This window comes from Primulina eburnea, chromosome 2, assembly GCF_022965805.1.
Source record: "Primulina eburnea isolate SZY01 chromosome 2, ASM2296580v1, whole genome shotgun sequence".
NCBI classification, from domain to species: Eukaryota; Viridiplantae; Streptophyta; class Magnoliopsida; order Lamiales; family Gesneriaceae; genus Primulina; species Primulina eburnea.
Genome location: NC_133102.1, coordinates 44,837,460 through 44,859,559, shown reverse-complemented (window position 1 = coordinate 44,859,559; position 22,100 = coordinate 44,837,460). Strand labels below are relative to the sequence as shown.

The 22,100-nt window shown below is 31.9% G+C and overlaps 3 protein-coding genes across 4 annotated transcripts; 2 read left to right on the top strand and 1 right to left on the bottom strand.

Moving 5' to 3' along the window:
* Positions 1 to 548: 548 nt before the first annotated feature.
* LOC140823593 (homoarginine-6-hydroxylase 2-ODD-C23) lies at positions 549 to 7,594 on the bottom strand. 2 transcript variants are annotated; one of them, XM_073185011.1, is made up of 12 exons: positions 7,421 to 7,594; positions 7,116 to 7,231; positions 6,029 to 6,147; positions 5,863 to 5,926; positions 2,266 to 2,333; positions 1,792 to 1,850; positions 1,539 to 1,704; positions 1,428 to 1,447; positions 1,303 to 1,349; positions 1,158 to 1,238; positions 951 to 1,040; positions 549 to 830 (listed from the first exon to the last, which is right to left on the bottom strand). In XM_073185011.1, exons 1-12 carry the CDS (start codon positions 7,452 to 7,454, stop codon positions 702 to 704), a joined length of 993 nt encoding a protein of 330 aa, XP_073041112.1. In that variant the 5' UTR covers positions 7,455 to 7,594; the 3' UTR covers positions 549 to 701. The 2 variants fall into 2 exon arrangements, with proteins under 2 accessions (XP_073041112.1, XP_073041113.1); XM_073185012.1 differs by lacking the exons at positions 5,863 to 5,926; positions 6,029 to 6,147.
* A 3,350-nt stretch (positions 7,595 to 10,944) lies between these two features.
* Positions 10,945 to 14,093, top strand: LOC140823592 (SUMO-conjugating enzyme SCE1-like). Its single transcript, XM_073185010.1, has 5 exons — positions 10,945 to 11,167; positions 11,268 to 11,351; positions 12,961 to 13,113; positions 13,217 to 13,330; positions 13,805 to 14,093. Exons 1-5 carry the CDS (start codon positions 10,964 to 10,966, stop codon positions 13,865 to 13,867), a joined length of 618 nt encoding a protein of 205 aa, XP_073041111.1. The 5' UTR covers positions 10,945 to 10,963; the 3' UTR covers positions 13,868 to 14,093.
* Positions 14,094 to 20,566: 6,473 nt separating this feature from the next.
* Positions 20,567 to 21,407, top strand: LOC140824786 (ethylene-responsive transcription factor ERF011-like). The gene has a single exon (XM_073186338.1). It carries the CDS (start codon positions 20,779 to 20,781, stop codon positions 21,271 to 21,273), a length of 495 nt encoding a protein of 164 aa, XP_073042439.1. The 5' UTR covers positions 20,567 to 20,778; the 3' UTR covers positions 21,274 to 21,407.
* Positions 21,408 to 22,100: the final 693 nt, after the last annotated feature.

Here is a 22,100-nt window from a genome sequence, read left to right as displayed (position 1 = left end):
ATTGATCTTTTCAAATTTAAAAAAACGAAGAAACAAACAAAAAACAATGTAAAACCCTCTATGAATGGAGCAAACACATTCGATATTTAAAAAGACTTAATTTTACATAAAAGTTTTTATGTTTTCTTCCATTTTTCACAAGGATGATAATTTCGATTTGCCCCGACCATAACATTTTCACGAAGAGAGAATTTGTCTAGCGAATTGTAGCTAAAAACTGGAGAACCAACCCAAACCAGCCGGTGAAAATCGGATCGATTGAGCAATCGGTTTAAATCCACTCGTTCATCGGACAGGCTTTTAATGTAGGGTATATGGACCGGCCTGGGTCCGGATATTAATTAAAATGCAATTTTCCCTAATTTCTTTAGGATGATTTTCATATTTCATTTTACTTTACAGAGTAATTTGGAAATAAAATACATGCTCATTCATACTTTATAAAAAAAAAACATGATATTTTGGCACATTTTCTCATTGTATTTCAACTATGCACGTTCTGAAAAATGGGGTGGAGGAATTATACCCCTGCTTTTCGCCTCCGATCGTAATCAAGAACTGAGATGTGCCATTTCACCCGGCATAAATAAAGACCTCGTTTAATCTGATCGTTTTTTAGGCACCATAAGCAACACAAGTGGACAAGAAATAGCCGTTCTACAATAATACAATGGTGATGGCAAAACATTACAGCAAAAGACCTATTCGACAAAATTCGTAACGACTTTACCAACCAAATGTTTTCCATATACAGCTCCTTCAAACTTCTTCGCACCCCCCGTCTTCTGCACACATGTATCCATTGGTTCTATCGCAGCATCGAAGTTAGGCTGTCATGAAGAAAATCCACATAAAATGGAAATCTTGGTGGGAAGAGGAGAGATGACTTGCAAGGATAAACTCCCCATTCTATTCTTGTACTTTCTGAAAACTGTTGGGATGAGAGTTACCTCATAGAAGTACGCAACACAAACACGATAGTTTGGAGAGTTGTTGATGACTTGATGGAGCGTTGATTCGTATAGACCATTTGTTAGAATCTGCCATTTTTCAGAAATTATCTTTCGGTGAACAATTTGTATATTTAGGATGGAGTGTATGCTGCAGCATACAAAAGTTTCCGACTGATCGCTAGTGTGTTTGAGGTAAGGGTGTACCTTAAGCATGTCACCAATGTTACAAACAAAAGTGCCAGGAATTGGCATTGCTGATATCCATTCTCCCTCACTGTTTCTCACCTTTAATAAACCAAACAGCTCAATTAACATGCTAAAGAGAAATAAAACAAAGAGAAGAACATACCTGAAGGGCAGTTATATCGTCATCTTGATTGACTAATGTCAGTAAACCTGAAAAAAAGAATCATAAATTGAGAGAGGCTAAACAAGAGGATAAAAAAATAGATATCTAACAATAAAAAACATTACCGTAGTCAGTGTGAGCTCCACTAGATTCATTCAAATGGCAGACGAAGAAAAATTAATTAGCAGTAAACCAAGTGAAAGAAGATGAAAAATTAATATCAAAACCTTCCTCACCACCCAATGTCATTCTTTGGCATTTCTTGTCCATGTGGATGAGAGCCAACAGGATATCCGATTATGCGAAAAACCCAAAATGGATCTCCTGCTCTACTCCCTTCGAACGCATCCATTGATCCACCCAGGGCTAGAGCAATGCCCCTCATTATCTTTCGAGACAGATCTATAAACTCATAATATGGTGATTTCATATAGATTGTTAGACAAAAAGATTCAGGAACAGAGTATGGAACTTTATTGAACAAAGTACCTGTACAAAGGTTGATGTAGTCCTCCATTAAATTTTTAAAATTCAGAGGATCATTTGGCCTGTGTACATACAGGTTCAATACCAAACAGTCACGGATATGAAGTTAGTCTCACTTCAAATTGTTCAGCAACCAACTCAAATCAAACAGGCAGAGTGGGTGCTTAACAAAAAGATTTACCGTAACAATAGAATTGCAATGGGTTTCTTAGTAACATATGGAAAACCCATTGTTATGTTAACTATCTTGGGCAAATCTGCAAGCGTTATTGAGGTTCATAATGGCAATCTTAAAACTTACACACAATTTTAAAACTCAGTCATGTACAAGTTTAAATATAAAATTCTCCAAAGCTAAATAACTTAATTTGAAATTACATGTCCTCAACAAAGTTTGATAAGGGGTAAATCATCAAAACATATGAAATAAACTATTCTTTGCCAATAATTTAACAGCTTAAACTGAACTTTATATACCACTTGTTTGATCCCTCCATAACTTTGCCAAGAGCACCATACATTCCAGGTTTTACTTCCTTATAGCACTGTTATTCACAAACAATATTTAAGTATTAATCTCAGCCATAGTTACTAAAAGCACAAGGTGCATGGGTATCGTATAGCCAAGGAGCACACATCTTATTTAGTAAGATATCCACAGGTATCATATGATAGAATATAAGTATCTGCAAAGCAAATTATCACATATAACAAAATTACAAACTAATGAATAATCATAAAACAAAAGCCACGTCATTTGTCAGAGAAAATGAATAATATCATCCTGAATTTCATCTTGAAAAAATTCCTCGACATCTTATTAGTGCCAAGAATAATTTAGGGCAAATTTACTTTTCCTCCCCATTCCCATTCTCAACTTTCTCCTCACTCCTCATCCTTTTTTTCTTTGTTTAAACTCCCCATTTTACTAAAAGTTTTCAAAATCATCCTTAATTCATTGATTTTGGTACGTGACATTGTTATACCTATCGAGCATATTCTTAAAGACATAAAGCCTCAAGACATACAGCTACGCAAGGTTTCCAGCCTATATGACATGTTCAAATAATCGATTTTTTTTATAAAAGGTCCATCATGCTTCCGTATAATAAATTAAATCTTTTACCTCTTTGACCAGAATGCCACCGGGTTATATCCACCGAGTTTTACAGACTGCTCCTCACAGTCCAACAACACGATCGCAACCGATGGTTTCTGATGCTGAAGAACAGTCCAACCACACGATCGCAACCGATGGTTTCTGACGCAGATTCCTTCAGCAGCACTTGGCACAATTTTAATTCGTTTCCTACGTTAAGGTGTAAAGGAAAAGATAAAATTTTGAAAATAATAGAGAAGAGAGGCTGGAGCAAAGATTTTCTTTATTCAAACACAAACATTTATTATTACATAGTAACCTCCTGTGGAAGAGAAACTTGTTTAGCTACAATGAACTTACAAAACACATAAACTAGAAAGAGGAATATTACAATTTTTTGAAAGAAATTGAGGAAATGTTCGATGATCTCAACTTCCTTCTTCTTGCCTTTTATAGAAGGCTTCTTCGGATTTCAAATCTTGATAAACCTTTACAGCTTGCATCTGGACCACTTTCTATAGTGGTTGAGTGGTCCCTCCACTTTTGTATTTTTCCTAGATCATAAATCTAGAAATAACTTGTTCTTCTGATTTGATCTTCTGGCATAAATAGTATATATATGTCTGGATCATATCAGCTGATATCTCGTTCCCTGCTTCTTTCAGCACTTGATATAGCTTTTTGAAAACCTTCAGTGATTTTCTTGTAACTTTGATTCTTCGTTTGGAAACTTTGAAAATTGTTTTATACATATTCATTGTTTCCAGCTTTGTTTATTTTTCTGGTTCTCATTTACTCTTTATTTATAGATGTAATTAGGTCCAGATTCTCTTGCTTTTTAGTGGGTTAGTCGTCTGCCCACTAATTTTTGTCTTTTTATTGGATTTCTTTTATCTTTAAAGATAGGAAATCCAATGTTCTTTGTCCTTTACTACCGATTATTGATGGTACTTTAAAAAAGGATCACCATGTGAGTGGAATGCAAGGATCATCAATAATCGATGGTAAAGGACAAAAAACATTGGATTCCCTATCTTTAAAGATAAAGGAAATCCAATAAAAAGACAAAATTTAGTGGGCAGACGACTAACCCACTAAAAAGCAAGAGAATCTAGACCTAATTACATCTATAAATAAAAAGTAAATGGGAACCAGAAAAATAAACAAAGCTGGAAACAAGAATATGTATAAAACAATTTTCAAAGTTTCCAAACTAAGAATCAAAGCTACAAGAAAATCACTGAAGGTTTTCAAAGAGCTATATCAAGTGCTGAAAGAAGCAGGGAACGAGATATCAGCTGATATGATCCAGACGCATATATGCTATTTATGCCAAGAGATCAAATCAGAAGAACAAGCTATTTCTAGATTTATGATCTAGGAAAAATACAAAAGTGGAGGAACCACTCAACCACTATAGAAAGTGGTCTAGATACAAGCTGTAAAGGTTTATCAAGATTTGAAATCCGAGTTTTAAATCCGAAGAAGCCTTCTATAAAAGGCTGGAAGAAGGAAGTTGAGATCATCAAACATTTCCTCAATTTCTTTCAAAAAATTGTAATATTCCTCTTTCTAGTTTATGTGTTTTGTAAGTTCATAGTAGCTAAACAAGTTTCTCCTCCTCTTTTACTGGACACCCTAAGGTAGGAAACGAATTAGGGTTGTGCCAAGTGCTGCTGAAGAAATCTGCGTTAGAAACCATCGGTTGCGATCGTGTGGTTGGACTGTGAGGAGCAGCCTGTAAAACTCGGTGGATATAAACCGGTGGCATTCCAGTCAAAGAGGTAAAAGATTTAATTTATGATGCGGAAGCATGATGGGTCTTTTATAAATAAAAAAAAAAATTTGATTATTTGAACATGGCATATAGGCTGAAAACCTTGCGTAGCTGTATATCTTGAGGCTATATGTCTTTAAGAACAGGCTCGATAAATATAACAATGCCACGTACCAAAATCAATGAATTAAGGATGTTTTTGAAAATTTTTAGTAAAATGGGGAGTTTAAACAAAGAAAAAAAGGGATGGGGAGTGAGGAGAAAGTTGAGAATGAGAATGGGAAGTTAAAGCAAATTTGCCCTAAATAATAAGGGTATTTTAGGGAGTTTGGGCAAAGTTTTTGAGGTGTATAGAGCATAGTTGTCAAAGACGAGCATCATTCGCCTTGAGGCGAGAGGCGCCACTAGGCATGGGCATTGCGCCTGGGGCGGCCTCAGGCGCAACGATTCACAAAGGCTAGCCCAGGCGCGTGCTTGGGCTCGCCTTAGAAAGGCTCTCGAGGCGCGCCTGAGTTGCTTTTTTTAAAAAACAAATTCATTAACAGAGAAGTTGCATTTTGAAAATGCAACTTCTCTGTTTTTTTTAATAGTAACTTAAAATGTAAAAGCCCAAACCAACCCCGAACGTAACTTCTCAGGATGATTGAAGAATTTTAATTGTGTTACTTATTGTTATGAACTTATTAATTAATTGTTGTTTTGTATAACATTGTGACTTAATTATTTCATATTTTAATATATTATTCTAAGATAAGTATATTTTAAAAAAAAATTAAAAATGTGCGCCTTGCTTCGATAAGGCGTGCGCCTCGCTTTGCGCCTCAGGCTCCAGAGCCCTTGTGTGCCTCAATACGCCTTGCGCCCTTGACAACTATGGTAGGGAGTTAGGATAAAAAAAATTGGATTTGGGGATTTAAAACCTATTTTCCCAATAATTTACAACATCGTTGGTTAAAACTGTTTGCCAGCACAACATTCCAAAGATGTCACTCAAAGCAAGAAGCAACATTCTTGACTCATAAACAATAGAGTAAACAAGAATCAGCATTCTCGATACAAGTTATAAGACATAATCCTGGAAGTGTCAATGGGGAATGGATCAGCACCAAACGAGTTTAAAACTAAGGTATGTCTGATGAACAGTTGGACCAACCAAGCAACACTTAATAGTGAAAAGGTGTATAAAATCTCAACCTACATCAATGGCTTCATGCATATCAGGTACGCCTTTCGTTATATTCTCACCGACTCGTTGATATCCTCTGTATTCAAAAGGGCATTTTGAGTAAAAAAAATTGTACTGATCATGTCAAAGTCAAACCTCAGTCGTTACTCACACGACATTGTTATTGCATTCCACAAACCTGTATCCAGTTGCTGCAGATAGTTTAATCTTTAGCTTCTCTTCATACGGTAAATTAAAAAAATGGTGTGCTACACTTCTAACTTCTTTAAGGTAAGAGTCAGGGATACCATGTCCCTTCTGCAAAATAAAAGACATTGACGTAAGAATTCAAAGGCTACAACCATTTTCCTTTTCATAAAAAACTTTATATCTTCAAAACCACTATGATCTCATTTTTTCCTAAAAACTCGTTTTCACATCCTAACATGATCATGGCTGTTAACTAAATTTTCACTTCTCCTATAAATAAGATATTATTATGTTATATTTTAACACAGATAATAACCCTGAAAATAAGTGGCCGACACCTCATACACTCAATACATGTTAATAAGCAGCCATCCACTTGGATCAATAAAAGTGAATTCTCAAACTGATAGCCAACTCCTCAATATCAGCATTTGAACGAATTAGCTAAGCCAGAGAACCAAGGACCCATGTATTAAAGCTGGAAATAGAGCCAATGAAGAATACATGAATGGTTGCAGATTTCTTTAGTTGACATCCCAGCCAGACGGGGAATCCATCCAGATTATAAATCCCACAAAAATTTAGTTGTACCCCCAAACTTTGAATGTAAGTACAAAACAAAGGTTACTTACAAATCTAATGTTGGGAGGGCTTACCCAGGGTAACATCCTAGCCTCCCTAATGTGTTTTTAGATACCCCAGTTATATCATAGACAGATTTCTTCAGTATAAATTTTAGCCTACCCGGTCAGTGACTTGACAGTCGAAATGGTTTATCTGATACCATTTTCTAATGTATTTGTGGCATACCCTTCGGCTAATTGCCGGACACCTAATTGGAGAAAAAGTAATGGAGATTGAAGAAGGTTAAGTGGTTTAGTAGCTGTGTGGTTTCATTTTCGCATCCCATCAACAACAAAAGAATCACAGGATATCGCCGCAACAATGAACTGTGCTTCTTTACGTACGGAAAGAAAAATACAGCTCATTTCCCAGTAAATTTCTGAACACGAGGATTGAGCCAAACAAACAAAAACAAAGATCATCACATAACCAGATCAAACTGAGAAAATTACCACATAAAAGAACCCAGCTTCGCGACAAGCCTGGTGTAATTGTTGAACGACTTGGGCTACACCTCCATCTAGAGACATGTTTGGATCATCCCATTTCTCCATCAGAGGACTGATATCTGTTCCATAATTTTTTTACAAAAAAAAAAAATTTAGCTCCCTTTAAGATGCCAGTATACTCTTATTAGCTGGCATGATCGAATCTTCTTCGATTTTAAAAAAATAGAACTTAGCAGTGGAACACGGAAACAGAAATCGAGAGAGGAATTGGCAACAAACACATTTTAGAATTCGATAAAATTTATTACCGATCAAGGGGATGGATTTGAAGTCCGTGGCCATGGAACTTCTGAGTTCTGAGCGCTCGGTGCTTGGCTTCTCTTTTACTGAAGCAAACGAATCAGACTGGAAAAGATTGCTTGATTCTGACTCGGGTGATTCCTGTGGGCCTTTTTACACTGGGCCAACTCATTACATTATTGGGCGGGCTTTTTATCTATCTGAAGTCCGTGAGAAAGTCTATTTAATGATTTTTTTAAAAGTTTTTTCATTTAATTGATTTTTATTGAGTTTCATAAAAAAAAATGGCAAATTTGTCATTTGTTATAGATTTTTCATAAGAGTTTTTAATTTTTTTCATATAATTATGTCGATTTGTATCTTTAATTATATATTATTATTTTTTAAAAAATTAGAAGTTATTTGACAAAAATAAAATCTATAAATTGAATCATTATTTTTATATTATTAATTATTGTATATATTATGACACATTTTGAAGATTAGAGAAAGTGAGAGAGAGTGGAGATGTGAAAGAGACAGAGAAATAAGTGAGTTAAATTTTAAAAGTCCATCTAAATTTTTAGATTGAACCAACTACATTTTTTTGACAATTTATAGTGTATATTAGACTTTAATATTTGTATATCAATGAATAATTCATTTAGTTATTAAAAGTTAATTGACATTTCGAATAACTATATAATCTTTAAAAATCAACGTTGAACATCACGTGACTTTTAAAACTCTACAAAATATATTTTGAATAACACTTGATACGTCTATTGAGTATATGAAAATTTTGATTGAAAACTTCTAAACTTTTAAAATCTAAAAAAGTAATTAAAATTCATAAAATCTCCTATAATACACAACCTTAATTCACATAAAAAATCTGGCAGCACTATTCAATAATATTTAAAAATAAATAAAACAAATTTTATGAATTTTTTTATAAAAAGATAAAAAAAACAAAAATTATAATATTTTATAAATTTATATTAAAGAGCTTCTAACTATTTTTTTAAAAAAAAATACCATTTTTCCTCGTTTGCATTCACTTGATATGTCCCTCAAGCATCCCATTGTTTAAAAAAAATACCATTTTTCCTCGTTTGCATTCACTTGATATGTCCCTCAAGCATCCCATTGTTTATGGGAATATAGCTCTTTATTTTGTAAATAATTTATTTTGAATTTTGATCTTTTAAGTAATTAAATTTGGTATTTGTCTTGTTGGTGTTGAGGTAGAGTGAGTCTCATGTGAGACCGTCTCACGGATCATAATCTGTGAGATGGGTCAACCCTACCCTTATTCACAATAAAAAGTAATACTTTTAGCATAAAAAATAATACTTTTTCATGGGTGACCCAAATAAGAGATCCGTCTCACAAATACGACCCGTGAGATAGTCTCACACAAGTTTTTGCCGTTGAGGACCTGAGGTAGGGCAAAAGCATTTATGATATGAAGTCAAATATTTTTGTGTGATAACGGATATTGTTGAATATCTGACATCACGTTCAGTTTGAACTGGACGATGAAAATTTTGATTAACAATAACACAAACTCTTGTTCTTTTACCTTCTTTCATGCGAAATGTTGATATTTCCCCTTCCAGTCGAATAGAAACTATTAAAATAAATGCAAGCAATAGCTCGTTGCTGGCTTCTAAATCAACATCTTAGATCAATAGAATTCAAATTCAAGAAATAGCAAAATTACAAGGTGAAAGACTCAATCTTGATTTAGTTACTAAAATTAAAAATTGTTGAACTTACCCGATGATTTTAACCGTTATCTTTAATTTATCAAACAAACGAGTTTTGTCCCGAAGATTTAAGAAATTACTTTAAATAAAATACAAATAATAGCTCACATTTACAAATTTAAACAACTTTGGTTGGAATTTCCATACTAAATGTCACCATATAACATATAAATATTGATATATCTATTCGTATTATTAAAATAAATATCTTTTTATGAAATTTAATTTGGTGAAGTCACAATTAATATTATCAAGAATATCCTTATATGATTTAAAAACTATATTAAAAAATATATATTCCTCGTATGCTTCCATAACTAATTTATAAGATAGTAAGATATATAATTATTGTCTTTTTGCTCGTTTATATAGTTGAAATAATTATATAAACACGATAATTTTAATTATTTTCAAATAAATGATTTTTCCTTAATCTAAAAATAAAAATATGTATAAAAAGTATGATTTAATTTTAAAAGATAGATAAAGATAAATTTGCAAGATTCGAAAAGAAATATTAATTTATTGGATAAAAGAAATCATCAATAACTTATACAATAATTTAAACTATCTATCAAAATATTTATCTATCTTATTTATTTTCGTATAATAAGATTGTGGTATAAAAGAACTTTTTTGTTAATTGTAACTTAATTGTTTTTTCTAAGAGTGAGTCTCTTTTAAGACGATCTCTCGAATTTTTATCTGTGAGACGGGTCAACCCTACCGATATTCACAATAAAAAGTAATACTATTAGCATAAAAAGTAATATTTTTTAATGGATGGCTCAAATAATATATCAATATCACAAAATACGACATGTGAGACTGACGCACACAAGTTTTTGTTTTTTTTTTAATATATAGCGTTCGAGGAAAAAAAGATTTTATACTCTATATATATATATATAAAGCAATGCTTTATTATAAATTTAGTATTCTATTATATCATGTAAATACCCGCTTAATTTATTAAATATATAATAATAAATATATAATGAACATGTTATTTAATGTGAAATTTTTTTATTTATTTTTTACAATTTAAATTTGAATATGACGTCATTTGAAAATATAAATTATATTTAGATATCTGCATTGATTTATAATTTCATTTAATTTATATTACAATTTCGAGTTTTTGTGTTATTTTTACATGTTAAGTTCTTTATACTTTCAAAAATATTAAATAAATATATAAAATTTATGTTTGACAACTTTTAAGTAAACATTGTAATTATGAATTTTTGATATTTTGATTGTTTGTAAATTGATATTATTATTAGCATAAATACTTGTTAGCAGGTTTAAAAATAATTTAAATTTTAATCAGAATTTATTCAGCTGATAAATGATCAAAAAAAATTGTTTTTGAATATTATATATGTATTTTTTAAAAAATTTGATAGATTAAATAATATATGATTTTAAAAAAATATATTTAATTAATAATAATTCCACTTAATCAATATATCGAATACAATAATAAATAAATAAGTTTAATGACAAAATTTTGTCACTTTCAATTAAATATATCACAAAGAATATAAAAAAAATTATATAATAATTTGTTATAATAATATTTAAATTTCAATATATTTATTATATAATATGAATAATTTTAAATAATTATAAAACAACTTCAAACTTTTCATAAAAGGGAAAAAAAACCAAGTTGGGACATTGCCGGCAAACTCACGTGTTTTCCCCGCGAGGAGACTTATAGGGGCGTGGTTTGCACGCAAGCATTAGAAGAGAAATAATGAGAAAAGTCATATTGATTTTCATCCACACGATTCAATGAGATCCAATCTCAACCGTCTCTTCTCTCTTCGATATAAATCGAGCACTGCCCTGAAGTTGGAGAGTCTGCTGCTTATCTTGTCCTCTGTGAAAGAATTTACGCACAAGGGTAATTTTTATATTTGGAGAAGGATGTCTGGAGGTATAGCTCGCGGCCGCCTCATCGAGGAACGCAAATCGTGGCGCAAAAATCACCCTCATGTTCGTTTTTTTTCCCGGGTGGGGTGGGGGATTTTTTTATGTGGGTTCTTTGATTGTTGTTTTTTTTTTGTTGGGCTTGTGTAAATTTTTGTTTTTTTAGGGTTTTGTGGCTAAACCTGAGACTCTTCCTGATGGTACTGTGAACATGATGGTTTGGCACTGCACAATCCCTGGTAAGGCCGGGGTAAGTATTTCGTACTTCGATTTTTCATTTTGTTGCTGGTTATTTTTTTTAGTCTTTCCTTTTTTTCGTTTTGAGATGCATTTACTGCTGTTTTGACGGCATATAGGGTGTCAAACTTTTTTGAAATTTCAGGTTTTCTGGAGGAAAATAACTATGTTCTAAGCATATGTAGCAGTAGCTTAATTCTGTTTAGAACCGGAAGTCACAGTTTGTTTGCTAGTATTTGTGGCACCTAGACTAGGATCTCAATTGATTTTGGCTATTAAAATAGTCTCTTGTGCAAATTTTTTGATTTTCTTAAGAAAATAGTCTGGATGAAGTTGGAAGGTCAACAGTCTGTCTTGTGAGTTTAGTTTAGCACAAAAATCAATACCTTATTGTTGGCGTTGGATGTGACACTTTCCTGTATTTTCTCATGGCACTTGTGTATTAAATTCTGTCGGTGGAACTCTTGGGATCTCATGGTCCTTAGTCATAACTAGATTCGTTCTTAGTGATGGAAAATATTTGCAGCGGTGACAATGTGACAATGGAAAATATTTGATAGACAGATTGCCAGAATTGCTAGATGTACTTTTGCTCTGATCAGGATGGGCTTGAAGATGATGGTTAATGATCTTAAATTAGAGTTTTTTGGTATCCAGTATCTGAAATATAAAGTTGTCCACCTTGTAAAGAGGCATCAAAGAACCAATTATGGGATGTGTTGTTTCAGCAACTGAACTTGAATCGGTTTCTGCTTCTTCTTTTGTATGAATATGATGTATGTTTTCTCCCTTTATGGGTGGGATATGGCATAATTCGGCTATCTGTCTTCTCATTTCTTACTTAAAAGTTTGAAAACAGAATTATCTTTCTAGAAACTGTCGAGGTTGCTACGTAGTGCGTTTGGTATCTCCGCAGTGCTTGGCAACTTTGTCTTCACTTGATTCTATTAGCCTCTTTTATGTATTAATAATAAGGTAGTTACGATTTGGGGTGCTGTTTGTCTCACCTATCTTTGCTCTATGCTTGAATAAAAGAAGCATTTAGCATGTTTGCACATCTTTTTTTTAACTCACTTAAATGGCAATGGTTTAATTTTGTACTGGAAATCAAGCCCACATTTTGCATGTGTGCAAAGACATTTTATAAATTACAAAATCACTTTGTTGTTTTAGTAACTCTTGATTAATTTTTTAAAAATAGAAAATAAAATTACATAAGTTTTTTGATAAAAAATTTCGATGAAACTGTTACTTTTTTCGTTTAACGTGAATTTTAGGAATAGACATTTAGCAATTACACATTAAATTATAAAAGGTGATGATATTTTAGGTAACACATTTTAGATACAGTTATAAGTATTGAAGCTGGTTCACAAAACATAATTTACCAAACTATTATTTTTATTTGCATGTTTGTCAGTCATTTGAGTTTGGATGAGTTGAGGTTGGGATTATTTTTGTCAAGCCCGATCATATTTATTCTTTTTCTTGTGGTTGAGGTTGGGATTATTTTTATATATATACTTCGGAGTTTCAACGCCAATATTATGAAATGCTCGTTCTGAATAAATTGAGAGCGATGAACCGTGATTAGCACTATTTAATAATTGATGGTCTCGCAGACGGACTGGGATGGTGGTTATTACCCTCTCACGATGCAGTTTAGTGAAGATTATCCTAGTAAGCCACCGAAATGTAAATTTCCCCAAGGTTTTTTCCATCCAAACATATATCCCTCTGGAACTGTTTGCCTCTCAATTCTCAATGAAGATAGTGTAAGTATATTTCAATTGCTTTCTATTATCAATCATTGATTAATGCTCATTTCAAATATAAAACAACTTGTTTTCCCCACCTCTTTCTTATATATATTTATAGGGCTGGCGACCAGCCATCACTGTGAAGCAAATCTTGGTTGGCATTCAAGATTTGTTGGATCAACCAAATCCATCTGATCCAGCACAAACTGAGGGTTACCATCTGTTTATTCAGGTATTAGATATATAAAAAAAGGTTGTCGTTGTCTCCATTTGCATTTCTTTCACTTCCCTTAAATTTTTTTAAAAAAAATATTTGCATTGACCAATTATACTTGGGTGTAATTATTCAAGAATAGTATTGCAGAACATCTGTTTTTGGTTGTGAATTATTGTTATCACGTACTGAATTGCAACTTGTTGGTTTCCATTTTGTGTGCTGATCGTATAGATATTTCATAGCACTTAGTATTCTATTATCTCAGCCATGTTATGTCATTGTTATCACCTGCCGAATATGCTTCTTCCCCGCCTCCCACCCCCCCCCCCCCCCCCCCCCCCCCCAATTTGTGGACTGATTCCATAAACATTTCTTGTTAATTTGATCTTAAGCCCTCCTGTTCCCCCTCGATTCAATTCATTGATACCTTATTGTATATTTCTGGAATTATTTGGTGATCAAGAATTCCTCGTCGTAACACACATGCAGGACACAACAGAATATAAGAAGAGGGTTCGACAGCAGGCGAAGCAGTACCCTCCTCTTGTCTAAATACAAGTTTGTTTTAATTTCCAATTTGAACCAAATACTGTGGAATGTTACTATGGATTGGAACTTGCCATGTTGCCAGTCGATTCATGTTAGTGGTATATTCACTTGTCGAGATTTAATCTTTAACAAGCTTCTCCAAACTGTGTGTAAACCATGGTGTTGGTGTTGGACAATTGACGATGATTTGTATTGCCTTTTGTCCATTGTGTTCGACTATTGTGTTTTATTTTGTGTGATACTCGTACGTGTGTCGAGAAAAAGTATTCTATATTTAATTTAATATAAGTTATTTTAAATACCGAATTAAAATTTTTAATGTAACTATATTTATCATATCTAATATTATCACTTTTTTTTCAAATCCTTGAAATTATCAAAATATTTATCACTCTATTCTTTAACCTCGGATTTACAAAAAATTAGCATAAATAAATTTCTTTCTAATTATGATTATTAATTAGATTTCTAAAGATAATTAATTAAATTTAAAAATATTAAAACAAATATATTTATGTTAGAAATTGTGAACAACTCAAGTTCAAAATTCTAGTCAGACACAAAACACAAAAACTTATGTGAAACGGTCACACGGGTAGTATTTTGTGAGACATATTTCTTATTTGGGTCATCCATAAAAAAATATTACTTTTAATGTCAAGAATATTATTTTTTACTGTGAATATCGGTAGGGTTGACCCTTCTCACAGATAAAGATTCGTGAGATCATCTCACAAGAGATCTACTCTAGAAAAAATTCGTATTCGAACATAAATGAATGTGTTGTTCATATAGCACCGAGAAAGGTTATTTCATATGATCAGCTAACTTCTCATCGTGAATCAAGTAATTTGTGCTTGGTTTCTTCCAAATGGTTTCGTGGGCCGATGTTTGATCAAGTTTTCAAGTGTTCGACTATGAAAATTGTTGAAGGTGTGAATTAGTAATTATATTGATTATAACATCAAACCTAATAGAATATGTCATGTAGCAGTGAGTGTGAAATTGTGTGAACATATGTATTCACTCGACAGAAACAACCATGCCATGTACATTGTAGGGAACCCCTGCCAAATTAATAAGCTGCCAATATTTGTGGCTGTTTAGTACAAAATCATCTGAGAAAAGTTTTAAATATTTTGTGGTCCAAGATTTTCAATGCTACTATCTTGAAAATAGTGATCATTATGAACATAGATTGTGAGGCATTGACAAACAAATTATACTATTAGTTTTTCGATATTTATTTAGTCATTGTTGTTCTTGCTGAAAAATGATTTACCTATGTTTTTCCAACAATTTGTTATCAAGTTACATAAGAGTGATAATTGATTATGTATGCTTTACTTGAAGAGTTAGTCTCATGTGAGACCGTCTCACGGGTCATAATCCGTGAGACGGGTCGACCCTACCCATATTCACAATAAAAAGTAATACTCTTAGCATAAAAAGTAATACTTTTTCATGGGTGACCTAAATAAGATATCCGTCTCGCAAATACGACACGTGAGACCGTCTCACACAAGTTTTTGCTTTACTTGAATATATTTTTGACATATTCTTTCAATTTTTTTTGTAAAAATGTCGTTTAAATTCATAACAACATAATTAAATTTGATGTTGTTGATGGATTTTTTTCTATAATTTCATCATATTCCTCGGTTTACATCTTAAGCTTTGAAGTCATACCTGAAAAGAATATTTTATTTTTTTATTATTGTTTTTTTTTTGCTAAATTGATATTAATTTAAGATTTTGTCTTTCTAAATTATAAGATCGTGTTTGATTTATTTCTAATTGATAAGATTATGGCTGATTTATCTTTAGATATTATAGGATTTGTTTTTAATAATATTTTTATTTTAAAGATATTTTATCCTTGTTTAAAAGAGTTTTATGTAATGAAATCTTGTTTCAATATTTTATAGAACTCTTTTATGAATTGTTTCTAGATCAAGCATTGAATATAAATATGGGGGACTCACGACCGCGAAGAGAGAGTTAGAGAGAAGAGAGTCCTTTTTGTGGGAGTTTTTCGTGTGTGCCTTTTCGTGGGGTTTTTCAGAGAGTTGTACGGGAGAGTTTTTCGCAGATAGAAAATCACAAGAGTCTAACATATATTTGCTCTGCAGTTTTTATATGATCTGGTGATCGTTTTATTGTGCAGCTGCTGAAATTTTCTGTGATCGGGTGATCACTTTTGTAGGAGTTTTTGATGAGTCTTTTGGTGTGAGCTTTTGATAGGATGGGCCGAGGAGTTCTTCCATAGAAGAAAATTACTAGAGCCAAGCCTATTTTGATGCGAATCTTTTTTGTGTTCGGTTGATCACTTTGTGCATCTGGTAAAATTTGGTGTTTATTTATTAAAAGTTTATGTGTGTGTTAAACAATCAATTTCCGCTGCATGTTGTGTGCTCGTGTTGACAACACCAAAGCACAACACTAACTTCTGATACACACTATAATTTATCTCATGCATGTTTATGATCAACAGCCCCCTTTCAATATCTAATGAATTACAATAAACAGTCGAATCGAGACACACAACGCTAGATAAAAGAAGTTAGATCATTTCACTTTTGACATGTCACACCCCGCAAGTTTTCATGAGAAACAACATGGATTTATCACATTTGCATTTCCTCAACTTCAATTGAACCGATTTATGATGTACAATTCGAAAATTCTTATCAATAACAAGATAGTGAGAGGAAGGAAAAGAAGCGACAAAATAAATTCATACTCGAGCCGATTAACGTGGAATTTAAGTTAGTCTACGCAGTGTGGCCGGATTAAAAATCGGAGATTCCGTAAAAGTCTTTTTGAATGGTTTGGTACAATCTAGTGATGAAATTAATAATAATACCGTTAGGTACAACCTACGGAATCATGCTAAATTATAATATCTAACATGGTACCGGCATAGTTCGAGAAATAGTCAGCTATAATTATTTTTGTCGAGAAATAATATATATCAATCTCCATCATCATACGGGTTAACTTCAACTTACAAGTATCAATCGACTCATATGGTGGATGATATATTAATAACATAGCTATCCGAACTTAAATATCGTAACATCTGAGTTGAACATAAAATGATGTAAAGATATTGAATTTCATCGTTCGTATCAAACTATATCCTAACGTACAGCCCCCAAAGATGTATCGAACTATTCACATTTAAATCTTACATGCGTGAGTCGTGATTTTTAACTTGTGAAAATCAAATGTAAGAATGAATGAATTTTGATGTGAAATTATCCATTGATTAATTGTCTCACTTTTTCCCAAAAAAAAATTGCATATTGAGCATTTGTCACTTCCGGATCAATTTGAGAAGTTTGTGACGAGTATTCGTGTGAATTTTGAAGTTTCTGAATTACAAGGACTTTGGTGATATTTTCTAGAAATATGGTACAAATAAGAATATGTGTCATACTCGTTAGTTTACAAGCTCGTGACTTTGAATTTTATTTGGCCAAAATTTATGTGAGACGGTTTTACGAGTCGTATTTTGTGAGACGAGTCTCTTATTTGAGTCATTCATGAAAAAATATTACCTTTTATACTAAGAATATTACTTTTTATTGTGAATATCAGTAGGGTTGACCCATCTCACAAAAAATCTACTTCTTTTATTTTACAGGTCGCAACTACTATAGTGGAAAGAGCATTTTCAGCTATGAATATCCTGAAGAAAAATTTTCGTAATCGAATGTGAGATGAATATCTAAATGATATTTTAATTATTTATAATGAAAAATATATTTCGTAGCTTATGGAATGAAATTAATATTATTAATTATTTTCAGAAATGTCAAGTTGTAAGGATCGATAACATCTCATATTCACTCGTATAGTTTTTGTTACAACAAAGAATGCACGATATTACTCTGTCTTCACAACATAGCAGCCACCTCCTACAAATTATTAATGAAAAACGTATATTATCTTAATCTTAAATCTTAAATACACTAATTGTGCAATTAATACGTGCCAAACACTCTTTGGACCGCTCCGCCGCTTCGTATTATGTATTAGTCTTAATTTATCTTCTTTTATTTCTTATTGCGTCGACCCATCATTGAGTCAACTTTTGGTTACATAGGAAATTAGGAACATATTTTATAAAGGGGAAAACATTAGTATATACTCATTATTAATGATAATTATTGCTCGGGGCAGATAAAATAAATATCTGACTAATAGAAACGATTTAAAAAGAGCATAGAAATTAAATCATACCAAAGAAAAATGCGGCAATGTTTAAAAAATAATAGAAATTAATGTATACTCGAGAAAATAGGAAGAGAGTCATCTTATAAAAATTGTAAATTTTTGGATAAAAACAACTAATTAATATTATTTTGTGAGACGAGTCAATCCTATCAATATTCACAAAAAAATAATATTTTTAACATAAAAAGTAATATTTTTTCATAGATGACTCAAATAAGAGATCTGTCTCGCAAAATATGACTCGTGAGACCGTCTCACACAAGTTTTTGCTCAAATAATAACATAAGAATTATTTATCATAAAAATATTCGTGCCACAAAAAAAAAAAATTATGTTGCTATATAAGTATAATTTGAATATTAATTTCACATATTGAGATTTCTAATATATCGAATCTTAGTGGCTTAATTGTCACCGGATGTATATGTTACATTAACCAATAAATATATTTTTTTCTAATATTTTTTTGATAATTAATTTAAGTCTAATATATATCTATAAAGTTCATATTAAAAATTACACAGAATGAAGTTTAATACTAAGTAGTAGGACTTATTTATTTATTCATACAAAATATCCAATATTTTAATCGAATCTTTTTATCCGTTTCTTTCCCAATATCGCTTTCAGACAGCGAAACAATAATATAAAAAAAAAAAAAAAAAAAAAAGGACCGAGCTATTTATTTGCAAATAATCGATAAAGATGGATTCTCTCAATTTATCATTCGAATAGGAAGTGATGAATTAATTTAGCATAATATATGTTACTATTAAGAGAAAATGACATAATTCGTGGTTTAAGTCGATATATTTTAGGCTTTAATATTCTAAATAGTCATGTTTTGTTGTGGTGCTGATACAATTATTTTACTTATTTTAACCATGAAATATGAATATCGTATGAGAAATATATAATTTTCTTTGGTGTAAGTATCCGTCACTTTAACTCAAACAATAAATCTAAAAATAATAATCGTTTAAACAGTTTTGAGAAGAGATCTTTCTGCTACAATGAAGTATTTCATTTATAAGAAATAAAATTAAACATAAAATTTGGAATATATAAGAAACGAATCAAGAAGGTACATAATAATTAATATATTGTTATAAAATTGGAAGGCAAATTCTTGGGTTTATTTTTTTGGAAAGAGAAGTGTTTTTACTTTTCGTTTTTCTTTTTCTTGTTTGCACGTATTTGGAAAATAAATTTTTGGTTTTTTTAAACAAATTAACAAGTGTAAAGTGATATTTGTGTGGGTCTCATGTGAGACCGTCTCACGGTCATAATCTGTAAGACGGGTCAACTCTACCCATATTCATAATAAAAGTAATACTCTTAGCATAAAAAATAATATTTTTTCACGGGTGACCCAAATAAGAGATCCGTCTCACAAATACAACCCGTGAAATCGTCTCACATAAGTTTTTGCCGTGATGTTTTGAGAGTGGAAAATTATCTTCTTCTTCTTTTTGGGAAACAAATAAACCAATGTTGTTTATCATAATATAATAAAAACGAAAATGGAATGTAATATGAATAAACCAGGCAAGATGGATGGAATTTTTAGTAAAATACGCATAATAAAATAAAAAGATAACTTCTATTGTATAAATGAAAAAAAAAAAAAGAAAAAAAAGAAGACAAGAATTAGAAACAAGGAGGCCTTGTTTCTAGTTTCTTAACCTCTTTTCGTTAAACAATGATTTTTTAAACGGGATGAATATAAGAATGGAAGACTTTAGAGTATATTTTACGTGATATTGTCTCACAAATTTGTATATGAGTAGCAGATTCATATGAGTTTTTGTGAAGATTTCAAATGGTATGAAGGATTTCATTTAAATCGTGTATTTTAAAATTTGGATTTGAAATAACTCTTATACTTGATAATTTGATTGTTAAAAACATAAATTTAAATTGAAGAAGATTTATTTGAAAATTGAAACTTATTGAATTAAAATCGTAGTGAAGAGAAGTCAAGTGTTAATGAATCCAAATCCAAAGCCATCAAATCAAGTCTTACCATTCAAATACAACCAAATATTTCTTTAACGATATTATGTGTAATAATCAGTTTATATTTATGATTATATATAATAGTGTTAATATGTTAAGTAAATATGATTAATTATAATACACAATAGTTTATATTTATGATTATATATAATAGTGTTAATATGTTAAGTAAATATGATTAATTATAATACACAATAGAAATCTTGTGAGGCGATCTGATAATCTTAATTCGTAAAACATGTCAAACTTTCTCTATATTTACAATAAAAAATAATATTTTTATTTTTCATAGGTGACTCAAATATAATATATATCTCACAAAATGAAATTATAAGACCATTTCACGTGAGTTTTTGTAAACTCATATATACACATACACACACATATTGTATGAATGCATTTATATACATTCTTATTTATATGAATTTATTTATTTATATATCAACTTAGTCGTTTGTAAGTTACTTTTTGCCCATAAAATTTGGTTTGAACGAGGAAGAAATAATAGAACTCAAAATCCACAAAAGAAAGCGACGATCTGTATAGCCTCTCACTTCTTTCTGTAATTTTTTGAGACATTTTCTATTACTTGTAGAGACGCTGTTAACGAGTTTGGTGCGCAACATTTGAGGGATTTTAGATTCCAAAGAGAGATGGAAGCTGGCGGCGGCGACTGTGCAATCAAAGCTGTGACTCGGAGGCGGAGCGAGAAGCCATACAAGGGCATAAGGAGGCGGAAGTGGGGCAAGTGGGTGGCGGAGATTCGGGAGCCCAACAAGCGATCAAGAATCTGGCTCGGTTCCTACAACACCGCCGAGGCGGCGGCGCGGGCCTATGACACCGCCGTGTACTACCTCCGGGGCCCGACAGCGAAATTCAATTTCCCAGATGAGATCATCTGCTGCGGTCTTAAAGACCTCTCCGCCGACTCCATACGGAAAAAGGCGGCGGAGGTGGGAGCCAGATTCGACGCAGTCCAGACGAACACATTGTCCGCGGCCCCCGCCGCAAATGAGGAGGAGCGTGCTTCTCAGTCGCTGAAACCGTGCTGGTTTCAAGAACAGATTGATCTGAACAAAAGGCCGGAGCTGGAAGACCCCACCATTGACGAGGGTGAATGGCATTTCGAAGTGAAAAAACATATATAAAATTTCATAATTTTTAAAGCCAAATATGATGTATAAATTTCAAATATCTTGCTTCTTTATTATCCAACATGCATCATATAATTTGATTTTGTAAAATCTCAAATTCTCATCTATTTGATATTTTTGTTATTTTTATTTTAATTATCTACTCTGTCTTATAATATATAGTAGTATAAAATTTGGTTCTTATTACTCAATGTCACATGCACCTCGTAGTCCGCAGCCGCATGCTATTAAATTTATCTTGTTTTTGGATAAGGCCAAACGTGGAGTTGGATGTTTTTGTATCGACATAAAAACCAATATTTGATCATATCGTTATTTTCAATACGATATCATAATATTTATTTTCGTAACGAGTTTTAAATCAAGTTTCTTATGAAACGGATCGAATGTGATCAATTCTTTCGATCCTTTTCGAATATGTTGTTAAATACTGTATAATAGAAGTCATATATCTCCACGATGATATTATATTGTTTACTTTTGGTAAATTTACCCAGAATATTTTGTACCAATAAAAATATCATTCCACTTGATTAACTCTTTATTTTTTTTTTATGTATTTTCAACGTGAGACTTTAATTGAATTTTTAATATCGAAGAAGAGAACCCAAAAAAAAAGTATATATAATTGGTTATCATTTCGTTGATTACATTTATATTTTTGTTTCGTTTGAAGACAATTAATGATTGAGGGGAGTAGGAAGTGATGGATCCAAGTTGGGGTGGTGGAGTTAGGGACTGGGGCAGAGCAATGGAAAATTAGGGGCCACCAATTGCTCGAGTTGGTTTCACGAGTAGCCAAAGTTATATATACTAAAAAT

Bases quoted from the DNA above. Each gene is read 5' to 3' on its own strand.
- LOC140823593 (XM_073185011.1), bottom strand. From the start codon at position 7,454: ATGGCCACGGACTTCAAATCCATCCCCTTGATCG. The intron at 1,851-2,265 runs GTATATAAAGTT...GTATGTACACAG, and splicing joins ATGGAGGGATCAAACAAGTG to GCCAAATGATCCTCTGAATT. The intron at 1,448-1,538 runs GTGAGGAAGGTT...GAATGAATCTAG, and splicing joins CCAAAGAATGACATTGGGTG to TGGAGCTCACACTGACTACG.
- LOC140823592 (XM_073185010.1), top strand. From the start codon at position 10,964: ATGAGATCCAATCTCAACCGTCTCTTCTCTCTTCGATATAAATCGAGC. The intron at 11,168-11,267 runs GTTCGTTTTTTT...TTGTTTTTTTAG, and splicing joins GGCGCAAAAATCACCCTCAT to GGTTTTGTGGCTAAACCTGA. The intron at 13,114-13,216 runs GTAAGTATATTT...ATATATTTATAG, and splicing joins CAATTCTCAATGAAGATAGT to GGCTGGCGACCAGCCATCAC.
- LOC140824786 (XM_073186338.1), top strand. From the start codon at position 20,779: ATGGAAGCTGGCGGCGGCGACTGTGCAATCAAAGCTGTGACTCGGAGG.